Source organism: Cyprinus carpio, chromosome A18, assembly GCF_018340385.1.
Source record: "Cyprinus carpio isolate SPL01 chromosome A18, ASM1834038v1, whole genome shotgun sequence".
In the NCBI taxonomy this organism is placed as follows: Eukaryota; Metazoa; Chordata; class Actinopteri; order Cypriniformes; family Cyprinidae; genus Cyprinus; species Cyprinus carpio.
The window spans coordinates 27,505,247-27,527,623 of NC_056589.1; the positions used below are offsets into that span (position 1 = coordinate 27,505,247).

A 22,377-nucleotide genomic window follows, 5' to 3' on the forward strand; every position below is an offset into this window, starting at 1 on the left:
TGAGACTAGCAGGTGAACAAGGTGTGGTTTATATAATTCTCACATGGCCAATGAAAGCACATGAGAGATGACAAGCCTGCCGATGACTTAAACCCACAAACCCCTTCTTTCACATTATACGCATTAAGAGCAGAGCAGAACCCGGGTGTGATCTTACAGTCTGAAGGAGAGAGAAAGAAATACAAGACAACGGAAGGAGAAGGATCTGTGTGACTCCTCTGGGAGTTACTGGTGTGGGTCTGACAAGCCGAGATGTGATGCTCACTGGATCTTCAGAGCAAACAAAGAGTCCACAGTCCACACACACACATACATTCAGACATATTACATTCAGATCATATACTATATACTATTGCTTTTATAAATAAATGAATTCATTAATTAATAAAATACTTATGCACTATATACTTTTGTTTTAATAAATAAATAGATAAATAAATAAATAAATAAAATGACTACTGATATGCAATACATTAATGTTATGTAAATGTAAACATTATGCTAAAAGTAATTGTGTTTATCTTGCCGTTCTAAATGCAAAAAATAAACAAATAAATAAATACATAAATCCTTTTAGGCAAAAAAATTAAATATACTAAAATACCATATGCTTATTTTGTTTTTATAAATAAAATAAATAAAATGCCTACTGATAAAAAAATAAACAAACATAAAAAGTAAATAAAAGTAAATAAAACCAATAATGATATATCATATAATATTGCTTTTAAGTAAGTAAATAAATAAATACAGAAATCCTTTTAGGCAAAAAAATAAAATAAAATAAATAAATAAATAAATAAATAAAATACCATATGCTTATTTTGTATTTATAAATAAATAAATAAATAAATAAAATAAATAAAATGACTACTGATATGCCATACTTATATTGCATAAATAAATAATGTTGTGTACTATATTTTGCGTTTATAAATGCAAAAAAATTAAATAAATAAACATACATACAAAGTAAATAAAACCAATACTGATATATCATATAATATTGCTTTTAAGTAAGTAAATAAATAAATACATAAATCCTTTTAGGCAAAAAAAAAAAAAAAAAAAAAAAAAAAACCTTTTGCTTATTTTTGTTTTTATAAATAAATAAATAAATAAATAAATAAAATGACTACTGATATGCCATACTTATATTGCATTGATAAATAAATAAATAATATTGTGTACTATATTTTACTTTTAGAAATGCAAAAAATAAATATTTACAAATAAATAAAAGCACTATATGCCATAATTTTATGAAATCCACTAAATCCAACAAAACGGTCTCTCACATCCCTCTCACACACACACACACACACACAATCAGAGTTCTTCTGTAAATGAGGGGAATCCGTGACGCAGCTGTCTCCATCCACCAGCTGTCCAGCTCCTCCCTCATGAAGCCCAATACTCAAGAGGTGCCCATCGCCATGACAACCTGCTGAATAATGCACGCCTGCATGGCATGCTGGGAGTGAAGCACTCCAGCAGAGGAGCACACACATACTGCTCTGTCTTCACTCTTCAAAGGGCCTCTATTTTACACATTCACGGCACTTTATTATATCCCTGAAGTCCACTTATGTTCAAGTTTCTTTCACCAAAAAACCCTGATCATTACCACCCTTTCTCCAATCCACGGCTATATTTGTCTTGTTTTCCAGAAGAAACACCTAGACATCCTTACGAGATTTTTATCTTAATTGTCTTCCAATGCAATGAAGCAAAACACATTTAATACATCTAAGACACAATGCCAGTTTTGCATCTCAGGAAATATCTATATTTGAAAACAAAACCAAAACTGTTTTTGTAAACATACATATATATGCAAATGTCCTCTGCTGTAATTGGCTAATCTCCACATACCGCAGTATTCAGACATCAAAGGTGCGCATGCATTACAGTAAGAGGCTTCTGTTTCCTGCTCGATCATCTGATCTGTTCCAGTCAGTTGAGGTGAACGGGTTCAAATAAACAAGGAAGTGTTCCTGATACTAATTCTAGCTATTCATTCACCATTCTTTGTAATTACAGCATTAAGCATGATCTTAAGTCTAATCATGAGATCTGACAAATCCCTGTTCTGTTTACACACAGCACAGCTTCCTCAGACCGAGGTCTGTCATTCAGCTCACGCAGACCGTCCTAAACACTACAGTCCAGAAACACGGCTCTGAGACGTCTTTATCTTTACTTTTTAGCCCATGTTCAATCTCTGAGCTGAGGTCATCCATGCTATAATGTGTTCTGGACAAAATATGCTTTTTGCAGATATGCAGAATAAAAATAAAAAAGAACTTTTTTTTTCTTTTTTTTTTTTACCAACAATTCAATTCAATTAAGCGACAATGACTGATTAGTTTGATGTATGTATATACGTACAGTATGTATGTATTTATTTGCTGAGCTATGATGTTAATTAAAGGCTATTAATTTACCTATTAAAATGTATCACAGTTTCCACTAAAGTATAGTGCAGCACAACTGTTCGGAATATTCATAATTATCAGAAATATTTCCTGAGCAGCAAATCAGCATATTAGAATGATCACGTGACACATGAAGTAATGATGCTGAAAATTCAGATTTGCATCACAAAAATAAATTACATTTCAAAATGTATTTAAAAAGAAAACAGTTGTTTTATATTGTAATATTTTTTCACAATATTACTGATTTTACTGTCTTTTTGATCAAATAAATTAATCCTTTTTGAGCAGAAGAGACTTCTTTCCAAAAAAAAAAAAAATTATTATTCCTAGCCCAAACATTTGAATGATGCAATATAAATATTTTAAATATTATAAATAAAAAAAATATTTTACATTTTTTTTGATCCTCACAACCCAGTAATATCTGTGCTTTATTATGTCACTTAATCAACCAGTAGGTCAAAGTACACCTGATATTTCTGTGAGCTTACACATTCACCGATAAACTTTATGAGTGATGTTTGCATATGCACGTAGGAATAAAATGTACATTTAATCTTAACAGGAAGTTAACTTATGAAAATCAACCAATGAACTTTGAGAAATGTGGACGCTTTCTGAACATTGGATGCTATTGGATGAAATGTGCATGTGGACTTTTATAGTTCTTAGTCACATCAGAGTGGGTGGAGGATGTTTTATGGTTCATGCTGTGGGGGAGTGAAAATCAAGTTCATAAAGGATTCAGTTGGAATATGAGTGATGACAGAGTAGAGTCATCTCTAAAATAAGAAAAAGGAAGCTTATGTAATTAGTCATTAACATAGAGACAGATCTCAGAAGACCTCAAGATGTTGATGAACTTCCCGTATATGCCATGTGCTGGTTGAGAGGTCAAGAGTGAATCAGACTCATGAGACTCATCCAGGTATTTTCCATTCCAAACAATGACTGACACACAAAGCATCTGTGTGATGACATTCTGTGATGTGAAACAGGTGGACAGACTCTTGCTGTCTAAGGTTACTTCTAAGGCAGCTTCCTAACTGGAAATCTAAATCCTTTGAAATGCTCTTTATATAAGTGTTTGGCTGGTGTTTAAAACCAGTTTAATGTCACTTGTGATGCCTTAAAATACCATCCAGTTTGGCAGATCACTACATTTGGAACTTGGAGTTCTTAAAGGGATACTTCACCCAAAAATGAAAATGTGCTGTTGATTTACTCACCCTTGGGCCATCCAAGATGAACCTGACCTTTTTCTTCAGTTGAACCGTAATGTCAATGGCTAGCATGACTGGTGTCCGTAATGGGATAATTTAGCACCGTGTCTGATCCTGTGATGAATTAACTCACTCAGCGCTCCAGTTCCTCAAACAGTCACTGAACGAGTTCATTCACTTTATATGCTTTAGACATGTAAATCAACCATGTTTCACATCATTAGTGGGTGCTTTAATGATATAATTGCATATACGTTATGTCATTGTGTGATTACACAAACGAACTAGTGTGCTGAACCAGTTCTTTGAAACACACCGTCCAAAAGAAGCTCAGCATATCGTCAGGAGCCACAAGTATATTGTCTTGCCTTATATGCTTTTTTGACTTTCAAATAGACGTTAGCCAATGACTTGCATTTTATAAATCACTAAGGACCACAGTTTCAGCTAAAAAAAAAACCTTTGTTACTGTTCTACTGAGGAAAAAAAGTCAGCTACTTCTTGGATAGTCTGAGGGGAGTAAATTAACAAGAAATAGCCTATTCAGTTTTGGGTCTACTATACCTTTAAAGCAACATGAAGTGCAATAACTAACACAGATGATGAAAGTGGAATAACGTATGCAATATTGTCTTTAACAAGGTCGATGCCCACGCAAAACTCACTGCTGTGATGCAATGGAGTTCTGAGTGGTTTATAGCATGTTGATATGCAGTTTCTAAGGTGTTTTAAGCACTGTTTGGGTGTTCTGGGTGGTTTCTGACAATCCAAGATCTATGTGACACACGGGCTGAAGGGGAGGAAGGGGCGAGGAAGAGGAGGAGTTGGGTTGAATGACAGGGGTTGGAACAAGAAAAGCGGACAGAAACGCGGCAGCTCATTTCTTCTGATCTCATTCAGGGCCTCTCACGGAGACGATAACGTACAATGACAGGTATTGCATAACGATTAAAAAGCCAGGGAAAACTGGGCCACAGGAATGCAAATTCAAAACCCGAACGCATGCTACAAACTCACTCACTCAACCTTCAGAAGATCCACGGACTGGATCTGCAGAAGTAAATTAGTTTATACAATCCTGATTCTGGACATTGCATCCAGTTCTTGTTACACACATCCTGAGCAATTTTTAAGACACAACGAAAGTTCGTTATGAACATGCAAAACAAGAGCAACATGAATTTCAATGCAATTATGAGAGGCTGAAAACTGTTTTTGAGCACCAATTAGGCATTGTTTATCTTTAAATGTAGGTCGAGCGAGACATTATTTCAGCTCAGTTTCATAATCATAGTACAATGAACCATTTCAAAAGATCAAGGATCAAGGCGGCTCATTATATGACACCTTTAAACAGTCACATGAAAATCGGCATCTGACCACCGACACAGGAGCGAGATCAGACGCACAGGAGCCCACCAATGACTCCCACACTCTTCCTGTGTGCCGATGCTTTTTCTTTAAGGACGTGACCTTAAGAAAAAAAACCTTTTTATTCCCATCTCTGCAATGGTATGGAGTAGCTGCATTGTCCGCTGCTGTAACTGGCTAACACAATCTGCATTCTTGCTTTTGTTAGTAACACTCGCAGAGAGACCAGGAAAAAAAAATATTCCCACATGCTTCTACTCGCATCAGTGACCTCTTTTTCTACTCTGCCATGGTTCTTCCATTATTTCTATAATCAAATTTGGAACACATGTATACTATTGTTCAACTTCAAAAATTAATATTCTTCTTCAGCACATATGCATACTTATTACATTTAGCATATTAGAATGATTTCTAAAGGATCATGTGACATTCAAGACTGGAGTAATGATGCTGAAAATTCAGCTTTGATCACAGAAATAAATTACATTTTAATATATATTAAAATAGAAAACAGATATTTTAAATTACAATAATTTTTCATAATATTACTGTTTTTACTGTATTGTTTTCAAATACATGCAGCATTGGTAAGCAAAAGAAACTTCTTTCAAAAACATTTAAAAAAGTTTTCCAAAATAATCACAAAGGATATATATATATATATATATATATATATATATAAAATCATTTATAGCAGGTTGAAGGTACTAGCTTCTGATATCCACAACCATCCATGACGCTCTAGAATCATAGTTACAGGTTTTGCATGGGCAAAAACATTTACAGTCGAGTTTACAATATACAATCTAGTTTGCTGTCGCTATTATATAATTACATATATCACACTATAAAATAAAAAACAAATCTGTGCGTGCATGCACAGATTCTGACGTGTGCAGTCTTCATATTTGGAACAGAATGTCCTAGTTTTATCCAGATAGCACAAATTTTATCCATGAGACCCCAGGTGTGTAATTTGAACTTTAAATGATACATTTCCACATCATCCTTCCACCATAAATTGCATAATTTCCTGAGAGACGAGTTAAGTGCCCTAAAAACCGAAGACAGACAATGCACATGTACTGATAAGAGAAATCTCTTGCTTATCATTTGTGACTGTTAAATGTCTTTGCCAATCTGGAACGATCATAAAGTACAGTCAGGCACACTCACATAACAATGAGCATGAAGTCACAGCCATGCTTCTGGGCCAAATGCACATCTGGAGGGTGTGTGAAGGGGTGGCTGCCTTATTTGTCCCGTGTTTTGGGATGATAAATAGGGTGTTACCGAAAGCATATGGTGATGTGTGGCCCAAGGGTGTGCCTATTTCACAATCACCGACCCCCACTTCACTCCACTGACAGCACAAACCCCCAAATAAATGATACAGATCACCATCTACAGATCCACAGACCTGCATGTGCTTTCAATCAATCAGTGAACCACATGCAAAAATGCTTACATCACACCTAGACCAAATTAGACTGATAAGCATTTCGCCAAACATGCAACACAACGATGTCACCTCACTGCTAAAAATACAAAGGCTGATAGGTTCTAACTCATTCTGACATAATGACATCATTATTCACGTGGCGCAGCTGATTGGTTCTTTTTGTATCAGCAGCCAATGAGCCTGCTGCTCAAACATTCAAATACTCGGCTACCCTCCACCTTCCCCAGCTCCACCTGTATAGATCTGCTACGGGTGATTTCATGTTTTATATGGGGTGGTCTCATATAGCAGCAGTTTCTTACATGCCCTCAGCAGCATGTCATGGATGTACTGGCAGTAGCAAGTCTCAGATCTATTCCGCCAAGACCAAACACACTGACATTGCCATGTATATTACAATGCTAAACTCTCCGAGAGTTGAGTTGTCATGGCAGAAATACCCTTAAACCATTATGAGGATGCAAACCCTCCTTAAACTAGATCCGACGATTAAAACCCACTTGGTTGGCACAGAAGTTAAAGATTGCAGAAGTGATGCATTAGAGCCGCTTGTCGTTTCCTCTTTACCTTTTAAGTGCATGTGTGAGGTATTTTCAGCAGGCCATTTACAGATATCAGAGCCTGGTGTAATATCCCCGAAGAAACACGCGCTTGACTTAACCTGTTTAAGGTTTTTGCTGATACGTGTGTGATCCAGTTCAGTCCAAAGCGAGCCGAACCACTGCCCGCTGCTCTTATCTTACACTTACACAATCATCTACAGCATGTCACACAAATCCACCATCTGTAATGAAAACATACTGACAACAGCGCTGTAATAAAACCACACGAATAACCCTGAAGACCTCATTCTGAATTTATGCTTCTTAATAAACACACTTGTAAAAGGTTCCGCATATTAAGAGCTTACATGTTTTATTTTCATTATATTCCATGCAAAAGGAAGCGCAATGTATTTCAACCACTGAAAAGGTTCAAAAATCCTAAAGGAATGCTAATGGTACTTAGATCATAATTTGGACACGATCCAAAAGATCCAAGAACCGAATACCTATTGTATTGGAATGAATTTATTTATGTATGTTAATTCATTAGGTATGAATATTGTTTTCCAAAATATAATACAGTATCTATATGCAATCCCGTAGTATTTTTTGAATACAGAGTTCTCATTCGTCCAGTCTGAACACAGTGACAGTCCTGAACTGCTTTACACGCCCAGCAGTGTAAATACTGAATGAGCATTTTCAGACTGTTGGGTAACTAGGCCCTTATTTCAACATTTACATTTATGCATTTTGCAGATGCTGATATCCAAAAGGAACATAAGCTATTCATCAAAGAGCCAACAATATTCATTATGTTTTAAATAAATTCATAAACTACACAAAAAATGGAAACACACAACAACAGCCTTGTAATAATAATAATAATAATAATGAAAATGAAAACTAATAATAAAAATAATGAATTGTGCAATTTTTATATTTAATATTCATTATTATTTTATCTTGAATATATTTTTATATTTATTTAAATGAAATAGATACATGAAATAGTATTCTTTATTGCATATTGTATTATTTGTCAAATAAAACATTAGAAATACATTACATATTTTTCATATATAAAATTATATACTAAAGAATAAATATTACAGCCATTATTAACATTGATATTTAACTAAGAATAATAAATATAATATATAATAGTAATAATATCTTGAATTATACAGTATTAATATTACATGTTTTATTATTTGCCAAATAAAACAAAATTCTTATTCAAATAAAAGTATTACACAGACATAATTTTATTCAATTAATAATTATAAACCATACGTCCCATTAATATTTATTATCGTTTTATGAAATATTTACATTATTGCAATTGTTTTAATATAACATAACACATGGTAAATAATAGCAACATCATACAAAGACTGATGTCATTATTATGATCATCCATCACGCATATATTTGGATGTTGTTTTATTGAATATAAGGCGAGCATACCTTGTGTTGGAGGCACATGTAACTCAGACGCTGTTCTTTGATCTCAAAACACATACACGAGGAGAAGAATCTCTCTAATCAGAGCAATTCCTGCTGATAAAGCCACATCCACATCCGAGTGCTGTCTTTCATGAATAAGCAGCTCTCCCTCTGTCTGCTCTCCACAGACACGCGCCCCACGCAAGATCCCGGTGAACGCGACTGCGGCTCCGCGCCGCGCGTGACAGCGGTAAAGAACAAGCGGCACTCACCTCTGTCCAAAGACGCGAATGTGATTTCCCCGAGCAGACTCTCCCTCTCTCTGTCACGCATACAGCGTCTCTCCGCGCTCATTTACTCCAGTCTTCTGCGGTCCGTCTGTCTGTCTGTCTCACTGCTGCTGTAGAGACACACAAACCTGCTGCGTGAAGCGCCGCCCACGGGCGAGACCAGTGGTCATTAGTTCCCCACGCAGCGCTGCGCTCACGAGACGCGTCACCTGCGCCAACGAGGGAGGAACATGCAATATTAAAGACACCACATGCCTGATATCTCCTCATACAACTCTAGATACCTGGCTTAGAAATAACAGAGATGCGGCCTACACACAGACAGACAGACAGAGACATGGAGAAAGAGACAGACAGACAGACAGAGAGATGGAGAGATGGAGAGACAGACAGACAGAGAGATGGAGAGACGGACAGAGAGAGAGAGAGAGAAAGACAGACAGACAGACAGACAGACAGACAGAGAGATGGAGAGACGGACAGAGAGAGAGAGAGAGAAAGACAGACAGACAGACAGACAGACAGACAGAGAGAATTGAATTTGAAACACCTTTTATTACAATAAATCACATTTTGTTAGTACACTTGCTACACCACTTCTAACCGTTACATCATGTCACAAAAACACCAAAAATAAAAGCATTGAAATAAATTACATCAAAGATGTAAAAAACAATTCTTCTTCAATAAAGCTCCATTACCACACCATTTCTTCTCAAAAGTGTCTAAAAGAGAGAGAGAGAGAGAGAGAGAGACAGAGAGATGGAAAGACAGACAGACAGAGAGATGGAGAGATGGAAAGACAGATAGATGGAGAGAGAGAAAAGACAGAGAGAGGGATAGATAGATAGATAGATAGATAGATAGATAGATAGATAGATAGATAGATAGATAGATAGATAGATAGATAGATAGATAGATAGATAGATAGACAGACAGACAGAGGGATGGAGAGAGAGACATAAATATACATATACATATATATCAAATCTTTATTTTTTTATATATATAATCTTTAAAGGTGATCACATTTATATAATGAATCTATCTATCTATCTATCTATCTATCTATCTATCTATCTATCTATCTATCTATGTGTATTAGTGAATTTAATATATAAAATATTAAAATATAGTAAAACACTTTTTTAAATTACCGTTTTTCATTCCAAACATTTGATCAGCAGTGTAGCCTATGAGTTTGTGTGTGTGTGTGTGTGTGTGTGTGTGTATATATATATATATATGTGTGTGTGTGTGTGTGTGTGTGTGTGTGTGTGTGTGTATTATTATTATTATTATTATTATTATTATTATATCTGTCTGTATATATATATTATATATTTAAATAAAATAAATCACTAGGTTAATCTCTATTGATGTCATGGAAACATCATGACTAAGTATCTCAGCGCCCTCTGCAGGTAAAAACAGTTAACAAGATAGTCGATGTTGAAGATTACCATTGTGAAAGCTGATAAAGCACCTATAGCTTAAATAATATTATTAGGGATAATGTATACACAACCCTCTATGCACACCTTGGCAATATAATCGCCATTGGCTAGTATTTTTTGTTGTTGTTTTATTGCCAGACTGATATACTATTTTACACACACACACACACACACACACTGAGAAACAGCGCTATCAGCAAAGCGACGGCGAGTCGTGCGCCTTCACGCAGAGTTTACAGAGCGTCAAATACAGGTGCGCTGTGCGTCCATTGAGATGAATTGAAAAAGTACAGATCCCTTGATGGAGAGCGAAACTCTGAAGCGCTCAGTCAGTGTTCAGCGAGTGAAAATATATCTGTGCTAAACTTATAATAGCCTCAAACACACACACTGGCGAGTAAAATCTAAGAATTTATTAGCCAATGGCTAACGATGGACATCATTTAGTCGCCCAGAGTCAAATTTAGTCGCATATGGGAGTGGTTTACTCGCAATGTAGAGGGTTGAAATCAAAATCGCTAAATGGACTATTTTGATTTTTGATTTATTAGCTATTATTAATTGATTTTAATTTATTAACTATTATGTACATGCATATCTGTTTATGTATCATATCAGTACATTTCCTTTTTGACCTTTGATACTATTGACCTTTCCGGTTTTGCCCAGATCATCATGTCTCAGAGGAACAGAATGCACAGTGACTAAAAAACGTGTTGCAATGTCCATGATTTACTGTCTTCAACCATCATCACTCTGATGAGCAATGGGTTCATTTATATTATTAGTCACACATTAGTTTGGGATTGTTCAAATATATTTAAATCTACACAAATGCTGTCTAGATACATAGATTTTATATTATATTCACTTATGAGATAATATTTTCACTCTTGTATTATATTATATGAATTTTAAATTTCTGTTAGATTAAAGGGTATTCAGGTAATGTTTATTTTTGTGATCTCTGGCAACCCTGGATGAAGTTCTTTACAAATCCTACTAAGCTAAAGAATTGGCTCATGAATATTACTTATGTAACAAGACGTTCTCCCTGTGAGCCTTCTGATTGGCTGAAGCGCAGACGTGGCCGTTTGTCAGCTGACGAATCACTGTTACTATAAAGGTTGGCTCATGAATATGAATGACCTTACGTGGCTGGACACGCCAGGAAGTCTCTAGCATCATCTACTTAATATTCATGAGCACAGCCTTTTGCCATAGTGGATTGCACAGATTGAATGGAAGTGGGCGGGGTTAGCGGCGCGGAGGCGGGGCCGTTGTAAAGTTGCCCAACTTGATCAGAGTTTAGCACGACGATTATTCTCAGCGGACGGTGCGATGGCGGAGATGGCCGATCTCTCCGTCTCCCTGTCCTTACTGCTGCTGATTGTAGTTTTTAGCGAGGTGGCGAGGAGGACGGCTTTATATCTTTTCCAGAATCGAAACTGGATCATCTATGTGCTGGAGCTGATTTCCACTTTTCAGCTGTGCGCGTGCACGCACGAGTTAAAGCTGCTCGCGGAGGTGCGCGGACTGGACCCGCAGCTCGCGCTGACCCTCACGTACCTCATCTCGGTGGTGCACGGGCTTTCGTTCCACGGCGCGATCTGTAATCCGACCGGCACTCTGGAGCAGCTCTGGCACGGGGCTTTGACGCGAGGATGCGCACTGACGCGAATCTCGTGCCAGCTGATCGCGGCGGAGGCGGCGCGGCGCGTCATGCCCCACGCGTGGGCACTGGCGCTCTCTGACCTGCACGCGCAACACTCAGCGACGGGCTTTAAATGCGCGAGCAGCCCCGTTAACGCGCCTCTGCTGCAGGCCGCCGCGGTGGAGCTGAGCTGCGCGTTTGTGATGCACACCGCGGTGTCTAAAGTGGAGAAGGTGGATGAGAAATATCGGGTTCCTGCGATAGCTGCAGTCATCACTATATTAGTCTATGCAGGTGTGTACCATGGTACAAATATGCTGAATATTTAGTACTATGGTCCTACCACAGTATGAGCTGTGCAAGTGTTCTTATAGGCTTTTTCACCATGACCAGATCTATCTATCTATCTGTATGTCTGTCTATCTGTCTGTCATGTCTTAATGCATACATCATAACTTCAGTGATGCACTGTACTGTATTTTGTGGGTGGTCATCTCACCGGCGCCGTGTTCAACCCAGCGCTGGCCTTCTCAGTGCAGTTCCCCTGTCCTGGAAACAGTTTTGCGGAGTACAGTTTTGTGTACTGGATTGGACCAGTACTGGGTGAGCATTAGTATTACAGCATTGACTCTGACCTTTGAAGAAATCCTTTAGAGGTGGTTCTGTAATCAATTATTTTTGTTAGGAAAACAAGAGTGTCCAGTCAAACAAGTATAACAAAAGGCCAATCAATCAAATGTCTCTATTTGCGTGATAGTCATGAACAACACAAACCACCCAGCAGCATGTTTGAGAATCATTAAAGCATAATGTCATGTATTTCTAAATGTTAATGTACTAACAAACGAAACTATGTGTCGTCATGCTGTTTTTGCCACTCATCTTACAGGTATGACGGGCTCTCTGCTGCTTTTTGACAAAGCGATCCCTGCTATTTCAGGAAAACGCACAAATCCAAAGCAACTGAACTCTAATGGACTCAAGGTGAAAAAGATGAAGTGAATTAAGGCCTTATGACAGAGACTGACTTCTCATGCATAAGTGCTTCTGTACTGTGAACACACACTGTAATTCTCCAGCTCTTCTCCGAGCAATAACCAGGGTTTCTGCAGGTTTTAAAATGTCTTAATTCAAGATCTTAAATCAGAGCAGAAAGTTTTAAATTCATAACGTCATGGTATTAAATGATGCATGCGCTGTAAAAAATGAATATCTTTCTCAGTGTTTTGTTAGTGTTTCTAATACAAATAATTAAACATCCTTAAATCAAGATACATTTACTTGAGATGCAAACTGAACATATGAAGTCTTGTTTTCTGAGAAATTAAAATTAAGTGAGTTTATGGTTAAATCAAGAACAAACGTCTGTCAGTGGGGAACCAAAATCGTAAATTCACTTTGTTTTTGTATTTTTCTTTTTATGAGAGAATTATTTTATGTTTTTTTTATTTTTATTAGAACGTATCTCGATTTGAAGACCATATTTACATAGTATTCATTCAATGTTTGTGTTCTTAAACTGACCTTCACTAAACCTGCAGAAAGCCTGAATAATGAAACCGATGGGACCTTAATGTTCGTCATTTTTGGTGTTTAGGTGAAATCTATGCTTTCAAAATATCTTAATTTTTTTTTTAATAAGAACATACATATTCATGAAGCACAGTGAGTCTGTAATGGCATATAGATGCAAACTTACAGCAACATTCATAAAAAGCACATGGTATGTATGCCAAGAATCAACTGTAAATGAGTTACAATTTTTTTTATGTTAAATCATATATTAACAAGCAGACATTCCTGGAATAAGAGACCTGAAGTGTTCTATGGTTTTGTGTCACATTCTACTATAGCGATGGTTCTTACCTAGTAATAGGTAAATGTTATTGCAGTACTAGTAATCTTAAGCACAGTTTTGCAGTGCCTTTGGATTATTCTGGGTAAAATAACCCCGGAAGACCAAACCGGATTGAGTGCCGCATCTACAAGCAACGGCAGAATGTGTAAAATGAGATAAAAACACACTCCTGTGTTATGAGGAGTGCGAAAATCTGTAATTAAACGTTACATAAAAACACATGACTCAGTGGTTATTTAACCCGAGAGGTCAAACAGACTGATGTGAAATGGTTTCTGATGGACCTTTGGCCCTTTGTGAACTCACAGATGTGCTGAACGAAACTGATAAGGCTTTTTTTTTTTTTACTACAGCGTGCAACACAAGACGAGCAAAACTGAACAAGTGAAAGTGAAAAATTGTGAGATGTTGCTTATATAACTGGGCGTTCACACATGAATGTGAATTGTTGACTTGATGGACTCTGACGTGCTGCCAGATTCCTGCTTTAAAGGAATAGTTCACTCAGATTTGGAGAAATGTGGCATTCCATCACTTACTCATCAATGGATGCTCTGCAGTGAATGGGTGCCGTCAGAATGAGAGTCCAAACAGCTGATAAAAACATCACAATAATCCATTCCACAGCACTCCAGTCCATCAGTTATTGTCTGGAGAAGACAAACGTTTTTTAATAGATATTTTGCACTTGCGTGAGCTGCTCAGAGTGTCAGTGTTCACTGCTGTAATCTGTCATTAGGACTAAATCCTAACAGAGACCGAAATAACACAAACTCCAGCACTGCCTGAACACTCACAGCCATCCCAGGTGAATTCACAAAATATCTGTCCAAGTAACAGAAGTGAGAATCAGCACAAACATAAAAAGTTTCTCATAAAATCCAGTGTCCAGGTCACATTTCATGCCATAACCAAAAAACATCAATGATATAAACTAAAATACCATTCCTTTATTCTTCTTTTATTATTATAATGCAAATTATTCATGATGTTACCATAATGCATCTGGATTTTTGAACTCCCATTACTCTCAGTGATGATTTAAAAAAAAAAAAAAACAACGTGGTTTACAATGTGTTGCATTTTAATGCATAATACAATATAATCTTCTCATATCTTTCTATGATTTCGAGGTGACCCAGACATTTCTTGACAGATTTTGTGAGATTCATGAGAGGAACTATTTGATCTCCTGTGAGGAAATACACAGGAAGTTGTAAGAGGAGTTTGTTTAATGATTTTGTGAGTTTATTGAGAGTGAGTATTTGATAAAATGAGCTGCATGAGTATTTTTAGCACACTTCAACATATTACAACAAATTATAAAAAGAGCCGCCTGATTGAGGATATTTCAAAGAGAGAGAAAAACCACACCAAATATGGAAGAAAACAAATGAGGCTTTGGTACAAAAACAGCTGTATTTATTGAAATCTCTCACAAACTCATCAACATCACTCCACTGAGGAGGAAAATTCTGGAACTTGGTCTTCAGGGAAAACTACAAAATACATTAGCTGGAGCTACACATAGCTGTGACTCAAGAGGTGTAAAACAGCCCATTAAATTCAAGCAAGGAAAGACAGAAAAGCTATAAGCACTTTAAGAATCAGCCGGTATCCCAGCATGCCCCACTGAAGTGCTTCAATCAGCCGAACAGAAACACAGTTCATCTGTCAACACATTGAGGAGTTCAGAGTCACGCAGGAGCAGCAATACAGTCATTACTCTGAAGAGAATCAAACACGTTTGGGGCGACATAAAGAGAATTGAAATTTTTCCAATCAATTATTTCTTGAAGTATGATCAGTTCTGACAGTGTCAGCTTTCATCACTTCCTGTCCAGAACCAGTGTTGTTTTTGTCAACTAGAAATGGTATTCAGTAACTGAAATAAAGATGAAATAAAATATAAATATTCGATGAAAAATTCAAACTTTAAAATCTTAAACTGAAATTTTGAAACGTTAACATTTGGCAACTATATGAAATAAGTTTAAGCTGAAGTACTAAAATTACTAAACACTACATCTGAAATAAAGCAGAATAGAATGAAAAGTTTAAGAAAATAATGGCAATATTTAAAAATAAATAAATATTTCAACAACAAAAAAATTTTTTTTACAAAAAGCACAAAATTACTAAAACTGCAACAGAAATAAAAATAAAACTAAATAGATTTTTTTTTATTTAAATATTTATTTTTAAAAAAACTAACAAACATTTAAACAAAAACTAATAAAAATGACAAAAGCACAAAATTAATTAAAATGAATGTGAATTAAATAAAAATAAAACTAAATAGAATTTTTTTTATTTAAATATTTATTTTAAAAAAAACTAACAAACATTTAAACAAAAACTAATAAAAATGACAAAAGCACAAAATTACCAAAACTGCAACTGAAATAAAAATAAAACTAAATAGAATTTTTTTTATTTAAATATTTATTTTTAAAAAAACTAACAAACATTTAAACAAAAATGAATAAAAATGGCAAAGCACAAAATTACTAAAACTGCAACTGAAATAAAAATAAATATTTTTTTAATTTAAATATTTATTTTAAAAAAATAACAAACATTTAAACAAAAACTAATAAAAATTACAAAAGCACAAAATTACCAAAATTGCAACTGAAATAAAATAAATATAAATAGAAATATTTTTTTTAATTTAAATATTTATAAAAATACTAACATAAACAGTTAAACAAAAAGGAATAAAAATGGCAAAAGCACTAAATTTATATTTAGTTAGTGATATTTTTTTAAATTTTTAATATTAATAAATTTTCTAATAGTATATAAATAACACTGGCCAGGACAGGAAATGAGATTTTGAAGACACATCTGTGTATATTTACCAGTGATCCACATCAGCGTCATCAAACTGTCCAGCGACTGCGTTTGAGTCGACTTCCATTCCATCTGAACACAGACAAAAAAAATAAAGTTTAATCACTGTATTAAATTACGAGCATCCTGCCCTGAGCTGCTCCTCTGGGCTTTCCCCGTTCCAGATCCATTAGTGCTCAGGAAATCCTGCTCATTACAGACACACAGCCTTCTGAGTCTCACACAACACTCATCCTCCACTGACTGAAATCACATCACATCCACACAGACACCAAGACGAGAGCACCGAACCAAACACTCATGCACTGTTAAATATGTTAATGTTTTTGAATGTTTTGGGGTTTTGTGGGGTTTAAAGCAGCATGGATTGTCTCTGTTACTGCCATCTAGTGGCTGCTCATGTGCATTCCGATTTTTTTTTATTTCTCAATTTTAAAATCAAGTTCATCTGGGATGTCCATAAAACAGTATCAGAAATGTTGACACTTTGCTTTATTTCTGTTTTGATGACAGTGAGTTACCAGAGATTCATAGCATTAATTAAACAATTTTATAGCAATAATATGTGACAATAAAATCTAATTTTATATTATTCAATTATAGTAGTTTTCATAATATTTTCAATATTATATAAATGTTTTATATATATTTTGGCAACACTCTGGTAACATTTAAATAATGTTTCATTTGTTAAAATAAATTAACTCCATTATTTAACAAAAAACTAACTGAACAATACTTCAGTATTTAATGTTAATTTCAATGTTAATTTCAGGGTTAACATTACTTAATGCACAGTGCACTAACATGAACAACTGTATTTTTAATTAACTAACTTTAACAAAGATTAATAAATGCAGTAAAAAAATGCATATTGTTAGCTACTGCATTAATGAATGCGACCTTATTGTAAAGTGTTATCTATATTTTTATATTATAAGAATATGGGAAACTGTAGTTACAATATTGTGGGGTAGTACACAAAACTAAACTTCCCTCTCAAGGACAGATAGACCACCTCTACTGAAATAAAGTGTATCAATAATGACACACCGACCTTCAAATTGAGCCGATGGCTCGTCACTTCTGACTCCAGCCATGTGATACTGCTGTGTGACAGACTGAGCCAGCATCCCCTCCAGCCGGTCCAGTGTGGCCTGACCCTCGGCCGTCAGGTGAGACAAACCCTCCTCATAGGTGTGAAACGTGGGGACGTCGCCCTGACCCTGACCCTGACCCTGACCCTGCTCTGAGAGGAAAGAGGAACAGTACAAAGCACTGAAATAATACAAGAGGAGACAACAAGCCTCAGTCTGAGATGACTGACTTTAATATCGTTGTCACTCAAAAGTGGAGTGAAACTGGATCAGTGGTTCTCAACCAGGGGCCATTAGAGGGCCTCAGGAGACTCCAAAAGATGACTTTAAAATGACTTAAAACAGGACAAAGACAGCTTTAGAATAAAATAAAACCAGCTAAAAATCCAGATGTAAGCTAAGCTATAGCTTTAATTTGTAATCAAAATTATTTAAATTTTTTTTATTTTAAAAATAGGGTTTATCTTTGAAAGTTATATATTTCTTATTTCATGCTCTAAAATATTTTATGTAGAAACAAGCTGAGAGAAATTTCCATTTGAGAGTAAAAAAATATTTTAAAAATGCAAATGTATGGCTTATTAAATGTATAAACTCCGAAAAACAGAAACATTACTTTAATTATTTATAGAGAATTGAATGACTTTCATTTGAATTATTTAAAAGTAGTTTACTTCAATATTCTAGAACTGCAGAATGTGGTGGTTTTAATTTAAATGACTTACGAATAGTTTATTTCGTTATTTTAAGAACTTAATTAGTTTAATTGTATTTATTAAAAGTAGTTTATTTTATTATTTTAGAATTACGGAATTCAGTGATTTGAAGTAGTTTCTTTTTATTTTAAAAAAAAAGTTTATTTTATTATTTTAAAAATTACAAACTTCAATTACTGTAATTCTAATTACTTATAAGTGGTTTATTTCCTTATTTGTTACCCTGGAGCACAAAAGCAGTCTTCAGTCTCTGGGGTATATTTGTAGCAATAGCCAAAAAAACATTGTATGGGGACAAAATTATAGATTTTTCTTTTATGCCAAAAATCATTAGGATATTAAGTAAAGATCATGTTCCATGAAGATATTTTGTAAATTTCCTACCGTAAATATATCAAAACTTAATTTTTGATTAGTAATATGCATTGCTAAGAACTTCATCTGGACAACTTTAAAGATGATTTTCTCAGTATTTAGATTTTTTTTGCTCCCTCAGATTCCAGATTTTCACATAGTTGTATCTCAGCCAAATATTGTCCTCCTAACAAACCATACATCAATGGAGAGATTATTTATTCAGCTTTCAGGTGATATATAAATCTCAATTTTGAAAAATTGACTGGTTTTGTGCTCCAGAGTCACATTTTAATATATTTCCATTCCTGGTTTTTTTGTGTAAAATGATTTTTTTTTTTTTTGATTTAGTAGAGATGTGTTTTGTTTTGTGTGGGGGCTTTTTTAATTGTTTTGTTGTATTGTGGGGGTTGTTGTACAAAAGTCTGAGAACCCCTGCACTAGATGCATTATGGATCCAAATGACACTCACCTGCCTCCTCGACGTCGTACTCCTCTCCCTCATAATCGTCATCATCTGTGTTGGCGTCATCGGGGTCGGGGTGCAGGGCCTGACAGTCACACATGGCGGAGAACATGGGCTCCCACTGCACTCCACTGCACACACAAACACACACACACACACCGTCACTCATCCAGCAGTGATGCTCACGCTCGAATAATTCACATGCAGCTTTATCACTGGGCACGAAGCGGATCTCTGTGATAGTTCCTGAGTCTTCATCATCGCTCTCCTCATCATCTGAAGCTATATCCTGCTGCTCTGCTTCAGCTTCCTCTGGAAACACACAGAAGATCGCTCAGGTCAAACCTCTGGACACCAGAGCATCTCCGTCTGGAAGATGATGCCTCACCGTCCAGTTTTGCATTGACCATCACATACAGGTGCTCTTCTGGAAAGGTGCTGAGATCTCGTGAGATCGCGTGCAGACTGATGGAGGGGTATTCAAGACAGAAACCCATCCCTGAACCATCAAACCAGGACAGATGCCTGCGAGCACAGAGAACAGCTGCTTTAGTACATTATGACCCAGAAACATCATGAGCGTACTATGGTAAATGTCCAAAAGACATGGTAACGTCACACTGAACATCATGGCATGCTAATAGAATGCTTTTTATTTTACAAAAAAAATAAAAGTATTAAATATATAAATAAATATATTATGCATGGTATATAATAATTAATTTAACATAATAAAAATGTAAAAAATAATATATATATAAATTATATATAATATATATAAAATAAATCAACAAATAATTAAGTATACAAAATATATATTACGTACAATAATAATAAATCTAATATATATTTAAAATAAAATAAAAAAAAACACACACACACACACAAATGATATTGTATATGCATTATATATATACACACACACACACACACACACACACACACACACACACACACACACACACACATATATATATAAAATAAATACCCAAATAATTAATATAGTATAAATATATTTTATGTAAGATACAGTAATTAATAATACATATAAAATAAATGCTTTTTATTTATTATGTATATTATAAATCATATAAAAAATAATAAATATACAAAATTATAATTATATAAAAATAAATTCCTTTAGATAAATTTATATGTATAAAATAAAATAAAAAATATATATATTTCTTATGATATAGAATTAATATAATACGTATAAAATAAATAATAAACAATAAATAAATATATAAATTATATAATGCACATAGGAAATGCTTAAATATATCCATAAATATAAATATATAAAAGCAAATTATATGTTCATTTATTAATATGTATAAAATAATGTAACTAAATAATGAAATATATAAACAAACATTATGTATGATATATAATTATATAATAAATAAAAACATAATAAATAAAGAAAATAAATATATGATATAATGTATTTAGGAAAAGATTAAATATATACATTTTAGACAAGTTTTTTTAAATTATAATCTCATGCTACCACTGTACCATGTTGTCTACTAACGTTGCCCTTGCTAGGCACAACATATGTTTATTCTTCGAGTTTATGCATTAATAAATGACTGCATGCGTCCACACAGGTGTCTTCTGCTGTAGACACTCACGCCTCAGCCACAAACAGCGTTCCTGATCCTGACCCCAGTCTCTTCCCGTCCAGGACTGCAGTGGTGTCGGCCTGCTGGAGCCTCACGCCCTCGCTGGGTGCATGCAAACTCTTCAGCACAACCATTCTGATGAACTGGATCCCACTGATGCTCAAGAGAGACAACACGCAAATAAAGCGCTGCGGCCGCAACACTAACTCTCCTTCCGCCGCTGCATTCGTGCCCAAGAGAAACTTTCAAAATGGATTTTATAGTCCAAAGATTCGCTGTCATGCGTCACTTCTGTAGTACTCACTCATTAGGCGACAAATCAGGCGCAATTCCATCTTCTTACTGCAGGGGGCGCTAAGTGGCCCAGAAAGGCGGATTCTCCATTGAACCGCATTCAAATCTCAATAAGCTTTTTTGTCTTATTGGAGACGTTTGTGGTGTAGTATTCTTTAAATATATTAACTACAAAAAATTATATATTAAGCATACGAATATTCAGCGGAGCAATATCTGTAATAGGATCAAACTAAATATATTAGTACGTAATCATAAACGACTGTGATTGGTCCACGGGTCTAAACCGCGGAGAAAAGTAACAGGTACCACGTGATATGGCTGCGCGTAGCCGCTTTAGCTGCGTTATAGATCAAATTAGCACTTGTAAAACAGTACTAAGAAACGTTAATAGGGATTGAAAGCTATTAATTATATTTACACAGCTTAACTGACTAATTACAGATAACATACGGCCCTAAGCACCGCCCATTGTAAGAACAGTGTTTGTTTAATCCATTCTACCCATCATTTATTTTCCACGCACCAGCGCTTTTTTATGTAGTTTGTTATAGTCGTTATTAGAAGAGTAGTGGCTCTTCTTGATGGTAGGAGGTGGGTGAGGAATTTTTTTTTTTGCAGCAAACGAAATTAAACAAACACTTTGCGTTATACATGTTTTATTAATATTTTAATATTTAAATAAATGATTTTATTGTTTGATTAAGGGTAGTTATCTAATAAACATTTTCTGAGATCACACAGAATGTTTGTACTTTCAGTATAACCCACTGCACTAAAATCATCAAAAATACACACATTTGCTTATGTTTATATGCATTTAAAATATTGTTGAAATTATGTCACCCATAAAAGTAAATGCTTCTTGTATCTTGAAACCTTTACAGCTGCTTAAAAAAGACAAATGATGAGCCAAAAAAAATTTTTAGAGAAATTTTGTTTTTTTTTGTTTTTTGATTAATTTTTTTGATTGATGGATGGAGACGTACATCTGCAAAGTAAGACTGAAATAAAAACGAGAAGGAAAACAGGAGTTCCAGTAGTATATCTGAAAGCAAAGACCATAATTATTCTAATGCATGTGTTTTTGTTTAGTTTTTTTCTTCTGAATATTGGATTTGTTTTGTAACGGGGTGGATTTGTGTTGCACTGAATTCATAGTGTTCTAATTCAAACAACCTTCCAGCATAAAGAACCCCAGCCTGGAGTAAAT

The 22,377-nt window shown here is 35.0% G+C and overlaps 2 protein-coding genes across 2 annotated transcripts; one reads left to right on the top strand and one right to left on the bottom strand.

The window, feature by feature from the left end:
* Positions 1 to 11,537: 11,537 nt before the first annotated feature.
* On the top strand, positions 11,538 to 13,294 carry aqp11 (aquaporin 11). The gene is made up of 3 exons (XM_019080413.2): positions 11,538 to 12,189; positions 12,382 to 12,498; positions 12,785 to 13,294. The coding sequence occupies exons 1-3, from the start codon at positions 11,583 to 11,585 to the stop codon at positions 12,895 to 12,897; spliced, it is 837 nt and encodes a 278-aa protein (XP_018935958.1). The 5' UTR covers positions 11,538 to 11,582; the 3' UTR covers positions 12,898 to 13,294.
* A 3,319-nt stretch (positions 13,295 to 16,613) lies between these two features.
* LOC109066695 (methylosome subunit pICln-like) lies at positions 16,614 to 21,193 on the bottom strand. Its single transcript, XM_042775706.1, has 6 exons — positions 20,880 to 21,193; positions 19,631 to 19,767; positions 19,444 to 19,554; positions 19,249 to 19,368; positions 17,667 to 17,858; positions 16,614 to 16,681 (listed from the first exon to the last, which is right to left on the bottom strand). The coding sequence occupies exons 1-6, from the start codon at positions 21,002 to 21,004 to the stop codon at positions 16,614 to 16,616; spliced, it is 753 nt and encodes a 250-aa protein (XP_042631640.1). The 5' UTR covers positions 21,005 to 21,193.
* Between the last annotated feature and the right edge of the window lie 1,184 nt (positions 21,194 to 22,377).